This window comes from Andrographis paniculata, unplaced genomic scaffold (assembly GCF_009805555.1).
Source record: "Andrographis paniculata isolate CXL003 unplaced genomic scaffold, ASM980555v1 Contig14END, whole genome shotgun sequence".
In the NCBI taxonomy this organism is placed as follows: domain Eukaryota; kingdom Viridiplantae; phylum Streptophyta; class Magnoliopsida; order Lamiales; family Acanthaceae; genus Andrographis; species Andrographis paniculata.
The window spans coordinates 1,298,502-1,320,084 of record NW_026137424.1 but is presented as its reverse complement, the minus strand read 5'-3'; the positions used below and the strand labels follow the sequence as shown (position 1 = coordinate 1,320,084).

The window sequence follows — 21,583 nt, the reverse complement described above, 5'->3', positions numbered from 1 at the left end:
TTTTTGTCTCATTTATTATCACAATTATCAATTTTAGTCTCATTAAGAAAAATTATCAATTTTGGTCCACTCAAATAAAAATTTATCAATTTTAGTCCCAAATCGATTGGGACACGGCCATGTTGATTACCCTGCACTTCTGAACACGGCATTGTTCTTGCCCGTGTTCTGAACACAGCCATATTTCTGCCCATTTCTCAACACAATCATGGCCATGTTCCTGCTCATGTTCTCAACACAGCCATGTTCTAAATCATATTCACGATCATATTTTCAATATAATCATACTGTAGGTCATATTTATTATTATTTTCACTTTTTGATTAAAATTATTTGATATAAATATATACACTTATAATTTAACAAAAATATATTTTACAATTATTTCATAATATAAAAAATAATCAATTTTTAATATTTTAAACATATATAAAAACAATAATATATTAATATATATTTTTAATAATATTCCCTCCGTCCCATATACTACGTTGATATTGCAATTTTTGTCTGTCACACATCCCATGTCGCTTGTTTTTTTTTGGAAAATAATTAACTATTTTTTAATTTAATTTTTTTTAATTTTAATTAGTTATCTTAATCTTAATTTATAATTATTTATATTATATGATAATTATCTTCACTAATATATTTTGAATTATCTACTAATTATATTTATCATAAATTTTCGTGTTATAGTGACCCAAACATCCAACGTGAGATGGAGGAAGTATAATTAATATTTTAAAATTTTTACTATAAATTTTTAAAAATATATATAATGATTATTAAAAATATATATTAATATATTATTGTTTTTATATATTTTAAAATATTAAAAATTAATTATTTTTTATATTATGAAATAATTGTAAAAAAATATTTTTGTTGAATTATAAATATATATATATTTATATTAAATAATTTTAATCAAAAAATGAAAATAATAATAAATATGACATACAATATGATTATATTGAAAACATGGTCGTGAACCTGGCCTAGAACATGACTGTGTTGAGAATATGGGCAAGAACCTGGCCTATAACATGACTGTGTTGAGAACATGGGCAAGAACACGGGCAAAACACGACTGTGTTCAGAACACGGCCAGGAACTCGGCCGTGTTCAGAAGTGAAAGGTAATCAACACGGCCGTGTTGGCTGTCTGGGATGCCCAGGCACCTTCTGGGATGCACAATCACCAAAATTGATATTTGTGATATTGAATGATTTTTGCTATAATATATTTATAACTAAATTTAATATATATTTTTATAAAAAAATAATAATATTAATAATAAAGATAATTATAATATAAATAATAATATAGTATTATTATATTTATATTTTAAATTTTATAATTTTTCATTATATGATTATATTTAATTCAATTATTTTATTAATTAATACATCAATATTTATATAATTTATTTTTTTAACAGGAATGTTACATAAATCTCTAAAATGTGAGATTGCTCGAAACTTTCTTTATTTTTTTTTTAAAAAAAAATTCTCTAAATACCTTAAAATTCTCTAAATATAAAATTATATTACTCGTAACTATGAAATGGCTTTTCTATCATTCTATTGTTTACAAAATAACAAGAATACCAAATTTATTTCAAAAATTACAAAAGTCGCATATTGTATTATTGTCCTTGATCCTAGCCAAATTTGTACTGCTGCCTCACCTTCGATCAGTTCTACCTGCCGAACCGTCTGCTTCTACCGGTCAATCTTCAGCCGCTGCCCGTCTGTCACAATGGCTCTCTATCAAAAGTAAATTTGTTTTAAATTTTGTTTTATTCTCCTACATAATGTTCTTATCATACTCTTATTTTGTAGTATTATTCGGTTTCTTGAGTTATATATGTCAATATTTTAGTTATTTAGTTTGGTTATTTATGTTTAAAAATATTGAAAATTTAATCGCTTGTTTGATGGTTTGTTAAATAGAATAGATTGGTTTTTTATTTTGTTTACGTTAAATGTACTCAATTTATAAAATACATATATATATTTTTTTTAATTTTGTAAAAAATCTATCGAAAAAGAAGATAGTCATAACACTACAATTTTATCTCGATGTACCACAGCATATTTTCTCATCGATTATGTTCGAACTAGAGCCATTAATGACACCTAAACCTCATTCGTGTGCTTGTGGACTGAGTGTTATGTATACGATACCGAAGACACTAGAAGAAAAGTACAAGAAGTAGCCATCATTGATGATTATCGGACTGTCATTCTTAGTGCAGCTAAGTCTTGTTAGTATGGTCAAGTTGTAAATACCGATGTTGTGAGATACACGATTGTAAATCCTTTATTTTCATTAATAAATATTAAATGCAAATAGTTAGTCTCCTTCATTTGTATTTCAACTTGATTAAACAGTGCACCCAAAAATTTTGTCATCAAATTCACTAAAATCCATTACACTAATTCTTAAAAAGTATGATAATAATATGTACGCAAGGCTCGAAAATGTTCTGGTTTTCAAGGAAACGCAGCTTGTTTCCGCGAGCTCGAAACAAGATAAAGAAGAGCTGAACAAAAACCTATGAGCCGAACAAAGCTATGAAGATTACAGTCAAAGTCGATGATGTGCTCATACACGAACAATTTCACCTATGAAGAATCAACGAAGTTGCAATATTGATCAATGTTGGAGATGTTTGTATTTTGGTGTGTTTGAGAGAAAAAGGGAGGAACGATACTTCAACTGCACGAGGCCTGATACATAAGACGTCAATTTTGAAGTTTTCAAATTTATGTTATTACGAGCCAAAATTTTTAAATGTCTATAAGAAAGCTTCGAACATAGGGAGAGGCCTTCCAAGATACGGTTTGTTCTTGCTCTAAACTACTGTTCAAACCTCACAACTAAAATCAAAATTTTCAAAATAATACAACAATGGAAAGCATGTGAAAATTTATGGATATAATCAGCACATATCTCCCAGACAAATCTCTCCACTTCGCACAATAGACATTATGGCTGTGTTTGTTCGGGGGTTTGGATTTTGAATTGAGATTTGAATAGTAAAAATTTTGAATTTGAATAGTTGTACGATGTGATATAAATAGGTGTTGATGTGATGTTTTGAATGTAAAATTGATTTTTAGTATAATATGAAAAATAAAAAAATAGGTGTTTGATTTGATATTTTTGGAGGAAAAAAAATGAGATGAATAGTGAAAATTAAATCCAATCCCCCAAACAAACACACCCTATATGTATTCTAAGACATTAATAATAATAATAATAATAAAACTCTTTTGTGTCATATTAAAATACATGTAAAATAGGTCCGATAAGGAATAGCCTGGTCGCACGAGGGATGGACGTGTGCCACATATGGTTCTGCTGAAAAAATCAAACACGCAAAAAGTAAATATAACTTTTGTTACCTGAACGAAAATAGTAATATTATATTAGTCAGTAGAAGTGTGTAAAATTATTTTAACATTTTTTTGCCTTAAAAATACAAATAAAATAAATATTTTCGTAAAAGTTAAGAGTATTGTAACATTTAGATACAATTATTTTACTACAATTAAAATAAATATTTTTTTAATAGAAAAAACAAAAATAGTAAAACACATACATTGAATTGAGACATAAGAATAGTGTCTTTTAAATAAAATAAAATAAATAAATAATTTATCAATTATCAATTTAATACTAATTTTTTGCAAATAAACTAAAAAAAAAACTATAAAATAAATGATTGATAAATTATTTTTTATTATTTTGTATTCAAATTAGACTATTTAAAAGATTTGACACTTTAATTTATATAAAATTTGCATAATTTAGAGGGTACTTACAAGTAAACATTAGCTTTAAAAAAAGAGAATATTTTGTACCTAATTTAATTTAACATAAAATATTTCAAACAATAAATAAAAAACAGAGTATTTTTACATTTTTACTAAAAACATACGAAGAATTATACAATTTACACTACTACTATTAAAAAAAAAAACTAATAATAATAATAATATATAATAATAATGATGATGAATTTTATTGCAAGATCTGACAGTCAATCTAGGGTGTGTTTGTTTGAGGGATTTGTTTGAATTTCTACTATTCATTCTATTTTTTTTCCATAAACATCAAATCAAACATCTATTTTTTATTTTTTATATTATACTAAAAATCAATTTTATATTCAAAACATCACATCAACACCTATTTATATCACGATCATACAACTATTCAAATTCAAAATTTTTACTATTCAAATCCTAACTCAAAATCCAAACCCTCGGACAAACACACCCCTACTAAACCATAAGCACAGTGAATCAGCCAAAAAACAGCAGAACAACATAAATCATTGTCAATACAGAGCGAGCAGTTCTTGCAAGAAGTGTAGGAGACTCAGCTAAGAATTTTCCAAGCTCCAAAGAATCACAGATTCAAGTAAATATCAGAGATAAACAAGCTCCCGATACATGGCAGCTTCAACCACACTATCCTTGACACCAATGAAAGCAATGTAATTAAAATCTAACGGTCTCTTTTTCGTCTCGTACTATTCATAATTTTTTTTTTTTCGCTCAAAATTACACTAATCTATGATAATAATAACCATCTCGACAGTCGAGACTAATTTATTCTAAATAATATTTGTACTATAAAAGTCTACGTTAGTTTTTACTTGATCAAACATAACGTCTCAGAGCATGTAAGACAACAGCAAACAATAAGGGAATGCAACCTGGATGAGGCAGACGACACTTGAAACTCATTTCCATCTTCTAAACAAACCACACCATATATCTGATCTGCTTGCCGGAGGTTTATGTCATTCTGTAGGTCAGCTCACACTGGAATAATACAGCCATAATGCACCTGAAGGCCTGCCTTCACCCACAACGATCATCTAAGACACCGTATAAGATTAAAACTGGAAAAATAAAAACATAAAACATGTATAACCGAAACAGATAATAAAACTAGTGTAGAACACTTTACCAAATTGATTTTCTTAGATTTTGCCATGTTCGTTGAGGAGTGCCAGCATGCATCCTATTTCAATTTACGGAGGGTAGGATTCCAAGGGAAGAGTCGAGCTAATTTACCAAGAATAGTCGACTTTATTGTCGTTAACCAGTATTTACAAAAACCTTGACAGCAAGAAGGGAGGTCTCCCTGCCTACTCTTACCTATGACCTCATAGTTAAGACTTCATTAGGGATCGAACTGATCAGAAGAGTTACACCTAATACTATCCATATGCTTTCACTCCCATGCCAACGATTATATAGACAACACAATTGTAAACCAAAAAAGAAACAACATACTACGTTATCACATCACCCAACTTGTATAATGCGTAGCCCCATTGAGGCTTTACGCACTCAAATTACCAAAAGTCTAAAAATGGATATATTAATTTCGAAACTCATGGTTAAAATCATAAAATTTCTTCACAATTTTCCAAAGAATTTTAAAGCCAAAACTGATCCATGAACTTTTGTAAAATCTGCAGCTAACACATAGATCTATCATGCTATTATGTTTCCAAGAAATAAAATCTCTGTTAACAAACAGCCGAGGATGTAAACATGCTTGATAAAGCTGAAAATTGCAAAACATACTTACTCTTGTTAAAATATCATAAATAGGCTACAGTTCGAACATTGAAATCTCAAGATGAGAATTCACCTGTAGCAGCTGTGATTAGGGAGGAAGATGAAGATGGAGAGCAGGTCTTAAAGTAATTTCATCGAGTACAGTTATATTTATATACCCTTATACGCTGCCATGAATACTTTCATACTGCTTTTCACTATCCAAAGCCCTTACTCTTCAAAATCTAATTGGAAGTCTTCAAGTCTCTGTCTCTGTCATTAGGGGATGATACGACATACCAAATCCTTAAAAAATCAGCATCTGTTACAACAAGCCCGATGACACCAAGATCAATTTCCTTACAAAAATGCTCCTGTATTCAGCCTCTTGCTTTCAGGCCATCTGTTGTGACAGGATTGAGCCTTACGGCAGGTATTCTTAACCAAATTTCACCCCCTTTTTCAGATTTTCTTGCGACTTTGGTGATTAAAATTACGGGGTATAACTGTATAATACATTCTTTTGACAGTCAAGTTAGCGACAAGGTATAGTAAATCATACAGATGGCCGAAGAATAAACTTCCTACCAAAAAGTCTAAGAAAGTAGACCCACTCTACATACATATAGTTTTAACATAGAAGAATCTGGCGGGATATGATGCATATATCACATAGTGGCACTCCTCTGATGCCGTTCTTATGTTGTGGGGCTTGGCTTCATTAAAAGGTGCATTTGAGAGTGTATGCGTGCAGAGTACCCATTGCCTTTTCTTATAAGAATACAAGTTAAAAAGTCTTACTTTTTATCACATAGTTTCGCATGGCTGCTCCAAGGATTGAAATTATGCACGGTAAAAATCAAATTTTGAAGGCAAGATTATAGTTCCTATCATTTGAGTGTCTTAATAATGGAAATGAAGAGGGAAAAAAAACAGAAGAGGAAAAACCTTCTAATAAGTAAAAATTGTCCAAACAGTTAATGGAAGATATGGATGGAATTGAACCTTAGTTATGACAAAAACCCGTTCAAATACGATTGTTCGACATTTCCTCTCAAGTATAGAAAATTGTTCATATTAAACTCCTAATTGGAATATCTGTTGTTGCTCCTCATTTCCTTTTCTCCACACATTAGTCATTCATTCTAGACTCTTATATGAAGCCATAAACCAATCAAATAATCGAAACTCAAAACATTCATCGACGTCTAGAGGATCAAACAAACGCCCTGCACCTTCTCCTAGATTTTAAACCTCAGCATTGATTAAAATACCTCAAAAATTCTTACAGGAGATTCATATGTACAAAACAACTATCTTAACTGCAGTTAGTGTATATATATATATATATATTATACTTATATCAGATTTCCGGCAACATAAATTTTATTCTAAATTGATCCTTTTAGTATGAAATAAGTAACAAATCCTGCAGTAACATATATATATATATACATAAACGTTTCCGACTATATCATCCAAAATATAAACACAATTCCCAACATAACATAGACGGCTTACAGAAGCTAACGCTTCAAGGAGATGTGCCCTGCTCCAAATTAACAGCCCAAAGCCTCTTCCACTGTTCATCGCCGCATGCCCTCAAACCTGGAATCGGATCCAGGTCGACCCGGGTCCGACAGGCGGGGCAAGTCGGGTTCTTCCTAATCCACCGGCCCAAACACTTGGCGTGGAACAGGTGCTTGCAGGCAGGGATGTTCCGGCACTCATCCCCTTCCACGAAGGATTCCAGGCAAATGGCGCAGTCCGACACCCAGGAAAAGGCCGCGGCGCTGTACGCCACGTCGGGGAGGAGAGGCGGATCCGCTGGGGCCGCCGCGGCGTCCTCGTCCTCGGCGGCGTTGCCGTTGCCGTGGCGGTGGCGGTGGTGGGGGTGGTTTTGGAAGAGGCGAGAGCAGCGGCGGTTGAAGGTGTTGGACATGAATAGAAAGTGGAGGAGGACGATGGCGGCGAAGCCGAGGAAGAAGAGGAAGATGGCGATGACGAGCAGCATGATGACGCCTTGGAGGAAGACGAAGAGGAGCTTCCGCTGGCTGCGGGTGAGGTATCGCGGGCGGAGCGGGGAGTCGGCGGTTGGTGGCATGTATGTAGGAAGAGAGCGTGGGAATTGATATTGAAATTGAAATTGAAGAGACGGTAATTTTTTGATATTAGGGTTTGGGAATTGGGAATGGGCGACGAAGAAGAAGATGAAGATGATGATGATATTAATTGATGATAGTGAGAGGAGGCGCCGTAGGTTTTGTCGGGTGGGGAAAAATGTGTTAATTGAGATCGGGCACACAGTTTTAGGGTCAAAATATGTTTTTTTAGGCAAGTTTTTTCAAATTTTACAATTTCTCTTTCATTTAAATATGTTTTTTCTTTCTTTTTTTTTTGTTCAAAGTTATTACTATAATTTTTTTTTTTTCAGTAAAATAATATATACTTTCTCGGTCCCCAATTTATCTATCTATTTGCTTTTTGACGGAGTTTTAAAAATATTAATATTATTTATGATAAAATAGAAATAAAGATAAAAATACTAAATTAATCCTATTAGTATTGTATGATATAAAAGTAATAGCATTTGTGTAATATAGTAAATTAGAAGGGTATTTGTAATGTTAGTAGATAGTACAATTACTAAAAAAAGAAACGGATACTTTGTTATGAGACGAACCAAAATGAAAAAATTGATAGATTGTTAAGGGACTGAGGGAGTATATTTTTTTTATATCATAAGAAAATATTTATATTTTTACTTGTTTTATAATCAGATTAAATTGGTATATACACGAAGGAAAAATTATTTGAATTCTATTTGAATTATAATTATAATTCACTTGTTATTTGAGATGCTCGCCAAATTTCAAAGGAATCGAAAGTGATTTCAACACCTTGCAGTATTTCTTGATCCACTATAGCCCGAACCACCTGGGCAGAAAAAAATATATTTCTTCGATTCCGTAGAAAGATTATCTTTACTTTTTGTACGTAAAAAAAAACCTTTCAATAGAATAAAAAAAATATTTTCTTTTTAAATATTATTTTAATATCAAAATTCAAATCAAATTTTTTCAAATTCAACAAAAAGAAACATACTGGTCACACTTTATGCTTGCCACAACTACAATTATTCTCTCTATGTATATGATCCCTTTCATCCAAAATAATATAATTGCATGTACTCTTTCCGCTCCATAACAAACTATTAATTTTTTCATTTAATCCGTCTCATACAAAGTATTCATTTCTTTTTTTAGTAACTGTATTATCTACCTAACATTATAAATACTCTTATAATTTACAATATATTACACAAATGTCATTACATTTATATCACACAATACTAATAAGGGTATTTTAGTCATTTCTACTTTATTTCTACACATCCCAATATAATACTATTATTTCTAAACCCCGACGCCCCAGGTCCATCTGCCACACATGGTTCGCCTAGTGTGTCTTTCCCGTCGGGCCTGTTTTGCAGGGTATTAGATTCGGTCGGGGGTTTACCCAGTGCATACTTTCGGGTAGCGGCTGCGGACTCCCAAGTTATCAAAAAAAATATATATATTTCTAAAACTCCGTAAAAAAATAAATGAATATCTAGTTGTAAGAAGGAGTATATTTTTTAATGCTCCAGTTATCAAGAAAATATTTATTAAAAAAATAAATATTAATATAATATATAGTATATGTTTAAATAAAAGATTATATAATTATATATAACAAAATATATCTTAAATTACCAGAATATATCACAATTGCTTCTTTCTGGTTCATCATGTTTGTCTGTTGCTTCTGCAGCAGCTTTTGATCTGGTACCTTTCTTATGGTATCTTACAATCAGCAAATCTTTATAAAAAAAATTTTTTCCTTCCATTCGGCTCTAAAAGTCTCATTTATCTTTTGCATTATTATATTTAACATTAAAAATATTCTTATAATTGTATAATTTTTTGTACAAATGTCATTATAATAATACTATAAGACACTAATAAAAGTATTTTTTTCATTTTCCCTTGATTTGTAATATATTTTTCATATATAACTAATATTCAAAGATCAACACGTAAAAAGTAAATGAACCCTTAAAGTCGGACGAAGGTAGTAGTAAATATTAATTTAATATAAAGCACATTATATACTACAATATAATTATTTGTCTTATGATGATTTACTAAATTGTTTCAAGTTAATGAGCTGTCTTAGTAACATACTATTTGTCATGTGATGATTTGCTAATTACTTCAGTTTAATTTGCTAATTTGTACAAATCAAATCAGCACCCTAGTCGCTGTCATATTGTAATGTTAATATTATAAGATAAATGCATATATATATTACTAAACTTCTTCAATCTTGATATTTTTAATGTCAATAGAAAGAATAATCTTGATATTTTTACTAAACTTCTTCAAGATATTAAACAAATATGAGACAAAAATATTGATGAATACACTCCTATTATGCTTTTGAATATTATTCCTGAATATTTTTCTGATGTCAAATATGCTATTAAGTATGATAGATGTAGTAATATAACTCTTGAAACGGTTATGAGTGAATTAAAGAGTAAATCATTATACTTGAAGATTAATGAAAAAGAAAAACAAGCAGTTACTATAATTGTGGGAGTAAGAATTATTTTATGAATCAATGTCTATATCCTATGGAGAACTTTAAAAACCAACAACATGAGAAGCGAACGTGACTACAAAAAATAAGGTTATAGGTAACGTGTTTATGGTAAGAGATAATATTTCTACTATTGACCTGGTGTAGGAAACTGAATGGTTACCTAATATTGCCCTTGAGAACTTTGTTTTCGATTTGTAACTCTATCTCGCATAGTTTTGTTGGTACAAATGATTTTAGTTTAAAGTTTTTTGTTATATGTTAACTTTAGAAACTTGATGGATTGATTTTAAAACATGGTGTTGTTTTAATGTTTGCGTATATATTTACTTTGTGCTTATATATATACTTTTGTATGCAATATCTATATGGTAAGTTGCATGTATATAGGCGATGATATAAGCATGTTCCCTACTTTTGTTATGCCCTTCAAAGCAACTATGATGGTAGACCAAAAACAAGAGAGAGATTGTTGGGTTGTATTTCTAGTTCGACCCGAATCACCCGACCTGATCCAACCTTATACTTGAACCGATTTGATCTGTTTATATTGGATCCCTCTTCTCTCTCTCATTTTCGATTCAATCAAATTGAAAATGAATAGGTCCTCGCTTCTTCTTCTTTCGTTCCGACGACTTTGCGATTTCAAAATTGGAAATCAGTTCCTACATCTTTGTGATTGATCAACAAGGTTTGTTCGTAAACCCTTGGGTTTTATTTACTTTCTTCATCCGGTATAAATATGTTGGTGGGTTTATTATTTTTCGAGTGTGGGAACCGAGAGGGAGAGATTAGTTGTTTGGTGCCGATCCATTGTGTTCTTCCTTACTTAGTGCTCGTCGGAGTTCTGTTGGACCTCCTCCCTTCTTTGCCTTTGTGTGCTTCTTTGGTTTTTGTGGGATTACGGTTTACTCAGTGTCGAAACCCTTGATTACTCCCCTTTGTGGTGTTTCCTCATTGAAAGGCTTGGAGTTATCACGGAATAGACTGTGATTTGAGCCTACTGAATTATTCCCGATATTCCTTTTAATTATAACATTGTTTTCTTTGTTATTTTGATTAATTGATACTAACCTACTAATATTTTTGGTGAAAATTATTTGATTGGAGGAACAATCTGAATCATCAGGGGGAAAGAGTTCCTAGCAGATGGAGAATGTACAAGTATAAAAATACAGTTTTAAAGTTTTTTCTTTACATGCATTTGTTTGATTGATTTATGTTTGAATTTAAATTACATATTAGAAAAATTAAATTTAATGGGTTTATTTTGCATTTTTGGATGAATGTAATTTTTTATTAGATATGATGAATTAATATGAAAAATACTATTTATATCTCACATATTCTATCAATGTTGTCGTGTTCATCTCATGTCACTTTTAAAATTTTTTTTTTAAAAAAATTAATTATATTTTTATTTTTTAATTTATAATTTTAAAATTTTTTAATTATATTAATTAATAATTTTATTTTTAATTCATAATTATTTTTATTATATTATAACTAGTTTTATTAATATATTTTAACTATTTACTAAGGGTGTGTTTGTTTGGGGGTTTGGATTTTGGATTGGGATTTGAATAGTAAAAATTTTGAATTTGAATAGTTGTATGATGTGATATAAATAGGGTTTGATGTGATGTTTTGAATGTAAAATTGATTTTTAGTATAATATAAAAAATAAAAAATAGGTGTTTGATTTGATATTTTTAGGGAAAAAAATTGAATGAATAGTGGAAATCCTCCAAAATCCTTCAAACAAACATACCCTAAGAGCAACCGAAATGACCTCATTGTTGAGGCCCTTCCTTGACTTTTTTCCCCTTCATCGAAAAGTTAACTGTGCAACAACCGTCTTTCCCAAGCCATCTTCTCGACCCGCCTCCCATGGTGCTTGGTGCAGGCGAGGCAAAGTTGAGGCCAAAATTTTCTCTCTCCCGTCCTCTCTCTCTCCTTTGCCTTGCTCTTTTCTTCTTTTATTCGACTTCTTCCGCAACCTAGCTCCGGCTCCGCCGACCCGTTCACCTCTCTCTCTTTCCACCGTGACCTCCGGCCTGCAATTTTTTTTTTTTTTTTTTTCAGCAGAAGTTGTTTTCTTGCCGTCTCTCATGCTCGTCTCCCTCAAACACTCCAATATCCACCATTCTTGAACCTCGGTTTTTTGGGCGAATCGTAAGGTGAGTGCATTTTCGATCATGATGTCGTCTATCGTGTTCAAGAAGATGAACACATCTATTTTGCAAAAATCCGATATTTGAGCGTCGATTTTGATTTGGAATTCCAACTTTGATTTGTGCTATTTCGATTTGGGTGACTTGGGCTATTTCGATTTAAGTTGCTATTTCGACAATATCAAATAATTATCGGAAAAAAAAAAAAATTATCGAAATAAATTCAATAACCAATAATAATTTATCGGAATAACTCGATAATCACAACAATTTTATTGAATAAATTCGATAATCGCGACAATTTTATCGAAATAAATTTGTTAATTACAATAATTTTATCGAAATACATTTGACAATCAATATTAAGTTATCGAAATAAATTCGATAATCACGTCGAGTCGAAGTAGAACCTCTTTCCGTAAAAACGAATACGCTTCGGTAGTGCCTCCGGTTTGTAGCGTAACGTCCCCAAAGATAAAACAACGTTCGTCTCCGAATTAGGTGGTACCCTAATATTTCGGAGCTCCGGCAAACTAAAATGAAGGGACTTGAGCTATGTCAGAAAGTTAGGCAAATATAGCTTCCGGAGCTTTCCGAAAAACTCGCCGAAAATTGTTTGGGATGGAGAGGACTATAGAGGAAGAAAAATCTTTTTCTCTTGGTGTGGTGTGGTTGGAATGGTGGAAGTGGCCTTATATAGGCACTCCAACCTTAGGAAATTTAATATCAAGCCGAAACCGTCGACTTTTAGTGATTTGTAATCGTCGGTCATAATTTTGGTAACGTCTGACAATAAATACTATACTTAGTTCCGATTATAAACACCAAATTTAATTTCGATCATAAATATATTATTTGAATTTTGAATTTCAAATAATTATTTATCATATTTGCACGTAAATACCTGGTCCGGACAGGTGAGACGCGTACCCGTAGCTTACCATCATACAACTCATATGTATTTTAACTCACCGAATAATCAATTTAAAAAATTATAAATTTTAATTTAAAATTAAGTTCTATCAATTAAATAATTAACCGATTTTTCAACGTTAAGCTTCCAATTATTTGATTGTTGGTAAACACTACTTCTCTTTATTAGTGCTAACTTGGAATATTTGATCAGCTCCTTGTTTATTGGATGGAGTTTTTGTTTGCAAGAATTCGATATGCTCTTTATTTTTTGTGATTTTTATTTTATTATTTATAAAATAAATTAATTATATCTATATTTATATTTTTTAATTAGTATTAATTTTTATATTGTATTTACTGTATTTAATCAAATAATATTATATATTTTTATCTATATTTTGTATAAATATTATTTAATAATATTAAATTTTAATTTATTTAATTTTAAAAATATTTATTATTTTATTTGATCAAATAATAAAATTTTTTAATTTACTTTATTAATATAATATTAAAATATTTTTAAAATTAAATATATAAAAATAATAAAATATTTGATGATATTATTTATAAAATTTAAAAATTATAAAAAATAGATAAAATATTATTTGACCCTATAAGATACAATTGAAGATGAAATATTAACTAAAACCCCAAAGACAACTTAATTTGGTACAAAAGAAGTATATTATTTTAATATTTATAGAGAATAGTAAAATTAAAAAATTAAGTTTGATAAACACACTATTTTTTTTTTTTAAAAAAAATTTAACTCTAATGTAATGTTAATTATAATAAAAAGTTAAAGAAAATTACAAAATAACCATACTTGAACTAACCCGATTATGGGGGTGTATGACAAATAGTTTTTTGAAAAGTTTTTAACTTATTGAACAACTTTTAGGTGTTTGATCAGTTAAAAAACTAATTTAGGTGTTTGGTAAATTAGCTTTTTGGAATAGCTTTTTGATCCAAAAAGCTAATTTCTGAAAAGCTAACTTACGCAGCGTTTTGAAATAGTTTTTTCTATAATTTTTTTTTATTCCTTACCCTTAAAAGTTTATTATACATTTTACACAAATAAATATATTTTGATTATTTATTAATCATATTAGAATATTTTATTATATTATAGTTTTACTTTTATAAATTTAAAATAATTAATTTTTATATAAAAATAATTTTAATTATAAAATATATAAATTTATTAAAATTAACATAAAATAAAAAATATAAATATCAATAATAAAAATAAATTAAATAAAGTAAATTTATTGAAAATTATAAATATAATGAACTAATCGATAACTAACATAATAAATATATAAACTAAAAATTTATTATATTATATTTTACATCATTTTCAATAAAAAAAACTATTTATATATTTTAATAAAAATATATTATTTTTTAAATATAACTATAATAAAAATAAATACTTTTATAACACTTTTACAATTTTCAATAACTAATAACAAAAAATTTTAAAAATTCTAAATTCAAAAGAACATAATTGAATATATTAGAAATCAAATAAAAATTGTCATTTTACGTATAAACGACTAATATCAAAAAATTATTTTACCAAATATTTTAATACAAATAGCTAATCGAATCAGCAAGTCAAACCAACTAATTGAATCAACTCAGTTAACAACAGCTATCATCGACTAATTGTGGAACACGTCCTAAGTATATTTATGTAGGAGTAAAAGAAAAACAAAAAAAAAACATATTAATAAAAAAGTCGGAACAGGCGAGATGACAGTGAACAAGAATCTGTATGAATTGCCAATGTTGAAGAAGATGCACTTTTCTTGCATGCTCGCCTTTCGAGGTTGTCGAACGCCTCTTTGTATGTTTCCCATATCCATGAAATGAAACTCTCCCGTATTGTCATTAGTGTATGAATGCCGCATTTAATTTGGTGATCGAATGGTGGTTGTGGCGATTGATTGATGTCCACCCCCAATTTTAGGGATTGGGCCTCAATTTGGGGATTTTTTTTTTAACTTTCTTAGGACGACTGAAAAAATGGGGCAAAGGCGAAGAGATTTTGGGCGAACGATTGTCCGTCGTTGAATTATTTTTGGATTTCTGCGGTTCGCGAGAATTGATTAAGAGAAACTTTGGGGCCTAATTTGTGGAACTTGTTTCTGTGATTCCTGGGAAGTATCGGAACCTTGTCGCTGGAACTCCTGGATTTTCCGGCGAATTTAGGTTGCGGTATTGAAGGATTGAATTGAATTGAATTTTCCGGGGGTTTCAGAAAGGGGGAATTGCCTGAATTTGAAAATTTTCAGTTTCTTCTCCTCGAATTGAAAATCAGCTGTTGTGTTCTTTTCTTCTCTCTATTTTTTTAATCTTTTGGCGTTTCGGATTTGGAAAAGCCTTTTGAAGCCGCCTGTGTTGTTCCTGTCTTTGTCAAGGTAGAACTGCTTACTGTTTCTGCATCTATTGAATAATCTGTTGGAATTGATGAATGATGTTGATTGTCTGTTGCCTCGAATTTGAACTTTGGAGCAATTCGCGATCGATGTTCTCCGTATTCTTACAATTGCAGGATTTTTGCTGTGGTTGATTCTACAGGAATTTGGATTCGATTTCTGCGTGAAAAATTCTGAGAAATTGTCAGCGCTGTTGATTTGATCTGCTATACATCTGTACAGAAACTCATCGATCTACCGAACGTGTTCCTACTTTGATCTTTGGTTGACTTGTTGAGTTGAATTAGAGAATCTGTGGTTTCATCCATTTTTCTTTTTCTTTTTCTTTTCTTTTCTTTTTAGTTCTGTTTTTTTCTTTGGTTAGTTGTGTCGAACCATGAGGTTCCTGAGTCTTGTGGGTAATTCTTTTGGATGCACTGCTTCTGGTGAACGTCTCGTCTCCGCCGCTAGAGACGGTGATCTCCAAGAAGCCAAGGCTTTGTTGGACTACAACCCTCGTCTCGCGAGGTATTCCACATTCGGTGTCCGGAATTCGCCGCTGCATTACTCTGCAGCTCAAGGTCATCATGAGGTGTGCTGCAGTTCAATTTTTGAATATATATATATATGTATATATATATTTAATCTCGAATCATTTGTCACGGTTGTTGGTTTTATTGTTTGTTTTTTAGATTGTTTCACTGTTGCTCAAATCTGGAGTTGATATTGATCTCAGGAACTATCGCGGACAGGTATAATTTGTTCTACTTTTTTGGTTTGTCCTTGCGTCGTTTTTTATGTTATGTATGTAGTTGTGTTTGTTGCATTGCACCTACAATATCAAAAATGGAAACTCGAATGTTGCAATTTGTAGCTTGCATTGACTCAGATGACCAAATCCGATTCTGAAATTGGTTATACCGTCATGTTTTGGTATATGAATTTAGATTTTAGAATTCAGATTGAATTCACTGTGTTATTGAGTTTGGTCCAAAATTGATCCTGCACGAAACTATTATAGAAGTAGTTTGAAAATGAAATAAGTTATTCAGTTTAATACAAATGCCGATTGAAATTGAAAATCAGTATTACTGAATTGTTAGAACTGATTTCCCCATGTATTTCGATAGATTTATTTTCAACCTATAGATTTATCGACCAAACCAGCTATTTACCTGATCATAAATGTTAATTCGTCTTCACTTGCAGACAGCTTTGATGCAAGCTTGTCAGTACGGTCACTGGGAGGTTGTTCTGATTCTAATGCTTTTCAGAGCCAATGTATGACGTGTTATGATTTTTATTTTTTCAATCTTAACAAATTATTGTGACGATGCACACTTTATCAGCGTTCGTTTTTTCATTGTAGATTCACAAAACAGATTACCTGAATGGAGGAACTGCGCTTCACTTAGCTGCCCTAAATGGCCATACTCAGTGCATCCGGCTTCTCCTCGCCGATCATATTCCTAGCATCCCTAATGCATACAGTATCTTAAAAAAAAGATCGACACACAATGAATCCGTTTCTGAATTTGATGTGGGGTATGACTGAATTTTATTTTGTTCTTTTCATTTCTGAAATAGAACCATGCTTATACCGAGCAAAGTTCCTGTATCGTTCTGTTGAACAGTTCTCTCCGTGCAATAATTAATAAACCTGCTGATGGCGGTGTCACTGCCCTTCATATGGCTGCCCTGAACGGCCATGTGGAAACCGTTCACCTCCTTCTGGAACTGGGTGCATCTGTGTCTGAGGTCACACTTCAAGATGGGGCTACGATTGATCTAATAGGTAAATATTATTTTCTTTTCTTTCTTTATTTATTTTGTGCCTAGAATGTTTGCCGAAAGTGCGCTTGATGAGCAGTAATTCGCTGAATGTTATGGTTGAGAAAACAGTTCTTCTCGTCGGTTTGATTTTTTTTTCTATTCTCTTTATACACGTTGCTTGTGCCATTTTGTGACAATTGTAAATATATTTTATGAATCTTCTGCTATTGCTCTTCAAATGATGTTGGTTTCGACGTTATTTTTTGCTGTTTGAAACATCATGATCTTGTCCTGTTGTTTTTTGGCTAATTAAAGAACAAATATAAAGGGTTTGTACTTTTGGATTTTATTTATTTATCTAGTTTTTAAGTTTTGTGTTTTTTGATTTGATTTTTTTTAGCTGAAATAATTGTTAGATTTTATATTTTGTATGAAAAATAGTTGTTGGAAGAAATCGTCCCCAGTCATTCAAATCTATCCAAATCTATGCTCTAGTTTGTTTTGTTAGTAAAACACTGTACTACTTTTTCGTATTTTTTTATGTGCCCAAAAGTATGAGCACATAATTGGATGACAGAAGAAGTATTTTTGAAGGAAAATTGAGAGATTGATAGTAAAAAGATGGAAAAAAACTCAGACCTAAAGACACCGGAGATTTCTCTCCTTTCTGCTTTGTGTTAATAATATCGCATTTTCTTCTCCTCTCCTATGCCTTAGGCGAGTATTTGTGATCAATTTCTGCATTAAATCTTGAAAATGGCTCTCTCTATTGTTTAATCTGTGCTGTCATATCATCCCCTGCAGGTGCCGGTAGCACTCCGCTCCACTATGCCGCATGCGGCGGCAATGCACAGTGTTGCCAGGTCGGTGTTTTTAACAAATTCTATCATTGTGCTTTGTCAATGTGCTGAAAAGATATGCTTTCGTTTTGGCTATTTTCAGCTTCTGATAGCCATTGGCGCCAGCCTGACTGCAGAAAATGCCAAAGGGTATGTTACTTTCTTTTTTATTTTTATTTATTTATTTTCTTTCTGTGTTTCTTTAAATGAAGCCCGCTAAAGATTAGTTTGCTTTGATCCTTTTTTATGGGTGTATGTCGTCATTTCACATTTTAAAGATTTTCTTGTAGGTTTAGTCCTTAAGAAAGCAACCGAGGCTATGGGTTGTATAAGATAATGTGTTCTTTTAGGTATGAGAAATTGTATCGAAAATAAAAAAAAATATTTTGTATTAAATCGTTGATTTCTTGCGGGCGAATATATTATATATATTGTGTTTAAATGTATATATTATATTTTTTGTAATATTTATAGGGAACCGTGCCACCTAAAAATAAGTTGGATGGATAAACCCTATATGATCTTATGTTCGTCTTCTCTTCAAATTCTTTTTATTTATCTAAGAGCAAAGGGGATTTAATCTGTGGAGAATTACTCTATTAGGCCGCGTTTGTCGATATAACTCCAGTACCTTTGAATTTATAGTCACTTGAAGGCTCATGGTTTTGTTTTTTCTCTAACTACCCTTCAAATGCCTTTTATTTAAGAGCAAAGGGGATTTAATCTGTGGAGAAAATTACTCTGTTAGGCCGCTTTTGTCGATATAACTCCAGTACCATTGAATTTATTGTCAGTTGAAGGCTCCTGGTTTTGTTTTTTTCTCTAACTACTCTATGATATGTGGTCGAAGGTGGACTCCATTGATGGTTGCTCGTTCGTGGCATAGAGATTGGCTTGAGGACATTCTAACCGAACAACGTCGGAGGCAACTAAGAGTTGGCCCTACACCTTACTTATGTCTTCCTCTCATGAGCATAATTAATATAGCTAGGTACGCTAAAAACCTATTTCGGTTTTAAGGTTTTATATTGAATTATTATCATGTTTGGCTCGAAGCAATAATCTATGCCCGGTTAAATTTGCAGAGAATGTGGATTGAAAAGTTATGATTCGCCATCCACATGCTTAGACCCGTGTGCTGTTTGTTTGGAGAGAAAATGCACCATCGTTGCCGAAGGTATGTTTTTGTTGCTTCTATAGACCAACCCTTTATTTCATTGAGATTTTTCGACTTTTTTAGTCTTGGCGCATTTATTTATAGGTTGGCTTTTATTAATTTTGTCTCGGTGCTATGTGCTTATTCAGCGAATAGTGTCTACTGTTGCAACTAACTTTAAATTGTGAGACAAAGCTGTCGAATGTGATGAAAAATTACGGGTATGTTTGCGTTTTGAGATGTTTTTGCTCATTTTGGATCGAACCTTTTGGGGTAAGAGGACCTACAATTACCCGTTATCATTTAGTGTGTTTGTTTAGTTTTTATCGTTTTAGATGTTTTTGTCATGCAGAACGGGCATATTGTGAAAATATTATAGAGAATGATGTTATCAATATGTTTGTTTAGTATTTATAGTTTTAAATATTTTTATTGCGCGGTATCGTTTTCAATTGTTCACTTGCGCGATTCAATTGTTCATCAAACGCTTTTGGGGTAAAAAATAGTGGTTGGATGCACAATATTGTGTGTATAATTCAGGCGTTGAAAATCATACTTTCGGATGGAAACAATGCTTTTTACAGTAAATTAAAGTCCAAAAAAAGATGTTGAAAATACAGTCGAAGAAAACCTACAATTAGCCGGTATCATTTAGTGTGTTTGTGTAGTTTTTATTGTTTTAGCTGTATTGGTCACTTAAGGACTGGAAATCGTGAAAGTAATATAGAGAATGATGTTATCAGTGTGTTTGTTTAGCATTTATAGTTGTAAATATTTTTATTGCGCAGTGTCGTTTTCAATTGTTCACTTGGCGATTCAATTGTTCATCGAAGGCTTTTGGGGTAAAAATAGTGGTTGGATGCACAATAGTGTATATAATTCGAGCGTTGAAAATAATACTTGTGGATGGAAACAACACTTTACAGTAAATTAAGTCCGAACAAAGACTTGAAAACACAATCGAAGAACACCTACAATTATTCCGTATCATTTAGCGTGTTTGTTTAGTTTTTATTGTTTTAGATGTTTTTGTCGTGCAGAACGGTCAAATCGTGAAAGTATTATAGAGAATGATGTTATCTGTGTATGTTATCTTTGTTTGTTTAGTATTTATAGTTTTTAAATGTTTTAATTGCACGGCATCGTTTTCAATTGTTCACTTGCCCGATTCAATTGTTCATAAAATCTACGATCTTGCTAATTTTATTTCGAAATCATCGAGGTTCAGTTTGTCTCACCGGCATTTTCCCTACCCCGTTGCAGGTTGTTCCCACCAATTCTGCACGTGCTGCGCGCTCTACCTATGCTCCACAAACACGACGCCGTCGGGGGCATCCCAAGTTCAACCCGGCTCGATCCCGTGCCCCCTCTGCCGCCACGGCATCGTTTCTTTCGCCAAACTTCCCGAAACGCATCCGGCGTCGTCCCAACCGATGGCAAGGACAAAGTCGCTGCCGTTCTGCGCGTGCTCGGGTGAAGCCCCGGAGCAGGCGGCCATGGAGACGCCGTTCTTCCCGTGCGCTCGAGGGACGCTGACCTGCCAGAGCTTCCCGGCCGTGAAGTTCAGCCCGATTCTTTGCCTCGGCGCGCCTGACGATGCCGCCAGCCCGGCCCTCGTGGCAAAATCTGGGGAGCCCGAGGCCCGGGGGATGCGGTGCTCGAGCTTCCGGAAGTCGGGTTCGCAGAACGACGGGCACCGGAGATGGCTCTGCTCATTCACTCAGACTGAAAGCAGCTACTGAGAGGCGGAGGGGAAGGTATACTATACTGTATGTATGTTAAAAATGTTACCGTCGCCTGTGAAAGTTTTTATTTTTATTTTTATTTTTTAATATATATATATATATATTTTTATATGTATATTGATTGTTATATGATGTCTCATGTCTGATTGTGAGTTTGTTGATGAAGGTGGGACATTGAAATTATTTCTTCATTTTTTAATTTATTATAGATGTCGAAGTACAAAAGACTTTGTTCCTTTAGCATACTTTTTCGATACATTTTCTAAAAAAATTAATATATTACGCAATTTTTTATACCTAACATTAAAATTAAATAATTA

At 31.9% G+C, this 21,583-nt stretch overlaps 2 protein-coding genes across 9 annotated transcripts; one reads left to right on the top strand and one right to left on the bottom strand.

Moving 5' to 3' along the window:
• Positions 1 to 2,478: 2,478 nt before the first annotated feature.
• Positions 2,479 to 7,864, bottom strand: LOC127259418 (RING-H2 finger protein ATL56-like). 6 transcript variants are annotated; one of them, XR_007840503.1, is made up of 3 exons: positions 7,113 to 7,864; positions 4,736 to 4,881; positions 2,479 to 2,738 (listed from the first exon to the last, which is right to left on the bottom strand). XR_007840503.1 is itself a non-coding variant. In XM_051286752.1 (2 exons), the coding sequence occupies exon 1, from the start codon at positions 7,693 to 7,695 to the stop codon at positions 7,126 to 7,128; it is 570 nt and encodes a 189-aa protein (XP_051142709.1). In that variant the 5' UTR covers positions 7,696 to 7,864; the 3' UTR covers positions 4,065 to 4,881; positions 7,113 to 7,125. The 6 variants fall into 6 exon arrangements, 3 of the variants coding, with proteins under 3 accessions (XP_051142709.1, XP_051142717.1, XP_051142739.1); XR_007840500.1 differs by lacking the exon at positions 2,479 to 2,738 and adding an exon at positions 2,775 to 3,372; XR_007840502.1 differs by lacking the exon at positions 2,479 to 2,738 and adding an exon at positions 2,775 to 3,369.
• Positions 7,865 to 15,074: 7,210 nt separating this feature from the next.
• LOC127259289 (E3 ubiquitin-protein ligase XBAT32) lies at positions 15,075 to 21,495 on the top strand. 3 transcript variants are annotated; one of them, XM_051286514.1, is made up of 11 exons: positions 15,075 to 15,753; positions 15,914 to 16,342; positions 16,443 to 16,502; positions 16,960 to 17,031; positions 17,120 to 17,295; positions 17,385 to 17,545; positions 18,328 to 18,386; positions 18,466 to 18,512; positions 19,213 to 19,353; positions 19,448 to 19,539; positions 20,782 to 21,494. In XM_051286514.1, exons 2-11 carry the CDS (start codon positions 16,148 to 16,150, stop codon positions 21,258 to 21,260), a joined length of 1,482 nt encoding a protein of 493 aa, XP_051142471.1. In that variant the 5' UTR covers positions 15,075 to 15,753; positions 15,914 to 16,147; the 3' UTR covers positions 21,261 to 21,494. The 3 variants fall into 3 exon arrangements, with proteins under 3 accessions (XP_051142471.1, XP_051142480.1, XP_051142489.1); XM_051286523.1 differs by having other exon boundaries at positions 15,888 to 16,342; XM_051286532.1 differs by lacking the exon at positions 15,075 to 15,753 and having other exon boundaries at positions 16,139 to 16,342; positions 20,782 to 21,495.
• The last annotated feature ends 88 nt before the right edge of the window (positions 21,496 to 21,583 follow it).

Coding starts and splice junctions, on each gene's coding strand:
- LOC127259418 (XM_051286752.1), bottom strand. CDS start 7,695: ATGCCACCAACCGCCGACTCCCCGCTCCGCCCGCGATACCTCACCCGC.
- LOC127259289 (XM_051286532.1), top strand. CDS start 16,148: ATGAGGTTCCTGAGTCTTGTGGGTAATTCTTTTGGATGCACTGCTTCT. Junction 17,032..17,119: donor TAATGCTTTTCAGAGCCAAT/GTATGACGTGTT, acceptor TTTTCATTGTAG/ATTCACAAAACAGATTACCT. Junction 19,540..20,781: donor ATGCACCATCGTTGCCGAAG/GTATGTTTTTGT, acceptor ACCCCGTTGCAG/GTTGTTCCCACCAATTCTGC.